The sequence below is a fragment of the Dendroctonus ponderosae genome, unplaced genomic scaffold (genome assembly GCF_020466585.1).
Source record: "Dendroctonus ponderosae isolate FM_Combo_2020 unplaced genomic scaffold, Dpon_F_20191213v2 Dpon_F_20191213_801, whole genome shotgun sequence".
NCBI classification, from domain to species: Eukaryota; Metazoa; Arthropoda; class Insecta; order Coleoptera; family Curculionidae; genus Dendroctonus; species Dendroctonus ponderosae.
Genome location: NW_026019019.1, coordinates 1 through 2241, shown reverse-complemented (window position 1 = coordinate 2241; position 2241 = coordinate 1). Strand labels below are relative to the sequence as shown.

The 2241-nt window shown below is 38.5% G+C and overlaps 1 protein-coding gene across 3 annotated transcripts; it reads right to left on the bottom strand.

The window, feature by feature from the left end:
- Positions 1 to 374: 374 nt before the first annotated feature.
- On the bottom strand, positions 375 to 1790 carry LOC125505521 (ankyrin repeat domain-containing protein 12-like). Of its 3 annotated transcripts, none has more exons than XM_048669501.1 (4): positions 1538 to 1790; positions 1001 to 1277; positions 678 to 767; positions 375 to 592 (listed from the first exon to the last, which is right to left on the bottom strand). In XM_048669501.1, the coding sequence occupies exons 2-4, from the start codon at positions 1269 to 1271 to the stop codon at positions 399 to 401; spliced, it is 555 nt and encodes a 184-aa protein (XP_048525458.1). In that variant the 5' UTR covers positions 1272 to 1277; positions 1538 to 1790; the 3' UTR covers positions 375 to 398. The 3 variants fall into 3 exon arrangements, with proteins under 3 accessions (XP_048525458.1, XP_048525460.1, XP_048525459.1); XM_048669503.1 differs by having other exon boundaries at positions 1100 to 1277; positions 1538 to 1786; XM_048669502.1 differs by lacking the exon at positions 1538 to 1790 and adding an exon at positions 1328 to 1531.
- Positions 1791 to 2241: the final 451 nt, after the last annotated feature.

Sequence of the window (2241 nt, the reverse complement as noted above, 5' to 3'; positions counted from 1 at the left end):
TTAAGCTTACGGCTGCCGGCGTAAGCCGCCCCGTTTTATTCGACTAAAGGTCTATAAGAAATGTACAATTCTGAATTTATAGACAACTATTTGCCATTATTGTTTATAAAGGCAACTATTTTAAAATCCGGATGCATAGAAAATGTATAAAATTCGCCCGGACCACCCGGACGTAGTGAAAACCCGGAATAATCGTGACTGACCGGATTAAATCGGGCGTCTAGTGCCCAACCGTACCCTTGGTAGAAGAACAATAACTTACGAACCGAATATGCAGCCAATAAAGAAACACAAAAAATGCACTTAAAATGATGAAATACCAACAAATGCCAAACAATGAAAAACCAATAAGGTGATAAATAAAATGACAAATAAACTGATACAACACAGTAATGTTATTATTGGAACTTACCGGGTAAAGGCATATCGGTGTTGAGCAAATAAGGCTGAATGCTAGGTGAAGCCAAGTCTAATGGAGACTTTCCCTTTGAGTTTTTAACGTGGATGTCTGCGCCTTTTTCTATCAAAAGTTTGATTATTTTCAGATGACCATTGATGACGGCATCGTGAAGGGGAGTATCGTTATCCAAACCTGAAATACGTATCTTAATATAAGAAATTGTTCAGTAATATCATATAGTTCAGTCAATTTAGTTTAATCTGTCTACTGTTTATACCTTTCGCATTAATGTTAGCACCTGCTTGGACCAGCCTCGCAGCTACTTCATGCCAACCATGGTTGCATGCTTCATGTAGAGGAGTCCATCCTAAGAGATCATTAAAGTTCAATAACTTCCTGAGTGAAACATTTTGGGTAATTTAAAAACAGTTCTCATAAATCGGGGTTTTCTCACCAAGAAGAACGTAGCGTTATTGAAAATATTTTATAAACGTAAAGCAATCTATAAGTGTACTCGTGCTGAGCAGATTTAACCAAGATTTAAGGCTTCCTTGGAAGACCTTACTGTCGCGGACAAATCCAATAAAACTGTTAAATTACCAGCAAAATCGGCTACATTAGGATCAGCGCGATGCGCTAACAATCTACAGACTTGGTCAACATCGCCCTTAATAGCCGCTAAATGCAAGGGGGTTTCACCTCTTTCATTGCGGTCTCTGGTCTTCGAGCTTGTGTTACTGGGACTTCGAGAACCTTCTCCAGACGAGGTCATCTGCATTAGCAAAGCCATCTGTTGACGCTCTGACATCGGGGTCACGGGGGGCGCTCTCGTGTTCGTATTCGAGCCTTTGGGACGCACATTTGCAGGCATGTTTTCCTGACAGAAATAATTTTGATTTAAAAGTAAAAACCCATTTTTACCCGTGCCTCAAACTTTGGTTAACCTTCGGGTGAAGGTGCACTTTATCTCTGGTGAGTGTCGGCGTTCTTTTTAATTTTCCCTTAAAGTAACCTTAAATAAAGCACATGCGCGGATTCTTTATAGTCCGTTTTCCAAATTTTCGCTGGTGAAACACTACACTTTCCAACCACAGGAGCCCTAAGTTAACCTATTTGGATTTTAAGTAGATCACTTACCTACAATGTTTTGTGTGTAAAAATATTCTTATTATTTGAGGAGTACTTGATTTGCAAGCTCCCTGAGTAAAACAAGAAGACTAAATTCGGGAAAATGCATAATTGTTTTCCAATTATAAGAAAAACCGAAAATTCAAACAAGAACTACGCCAGAGACAAGTGCATGTCTCTTGTCTCTAACCACGCATTTGAACCATAGATAAAGACAAAAGACTGACATATTTGATTTGACATAAGATTTGAACAATGATGCAATGACAGACGCCAGTAGGGATGACACGAAATACTTGTCACAGGTATTTGGGAACAGATATCGATAGGAAACAGTCGGTACCTGTTATCGATATATCAAATAACATGTGATTTGAAATCATGATACAATGAATACAAGGTAGGATATTAATCTGTCGAAAACTCGATTTTCGTGCGCACATTAGGTCGCTGGTTACCACTTTGGTAAAGTGAACAGCTGATCCCATTTAAAATGCATGTAACCTAGACAAATTTTCACTGAATTCAAAACGCAATAATTCAAAAATGGAAAGTTATGAGGATATGATTTGCAGCATTGCATAGCCCAATGCTTTGAAAATCGCGTTTGGGACATAATTTAGGCTTATTGGGAAGAAAAATACCCTAAATAATTCTTTACAAAATCTCTGATTTTCAGCGTTTTAGCGTGCTGTGTTGCCAGAGTGTCATTT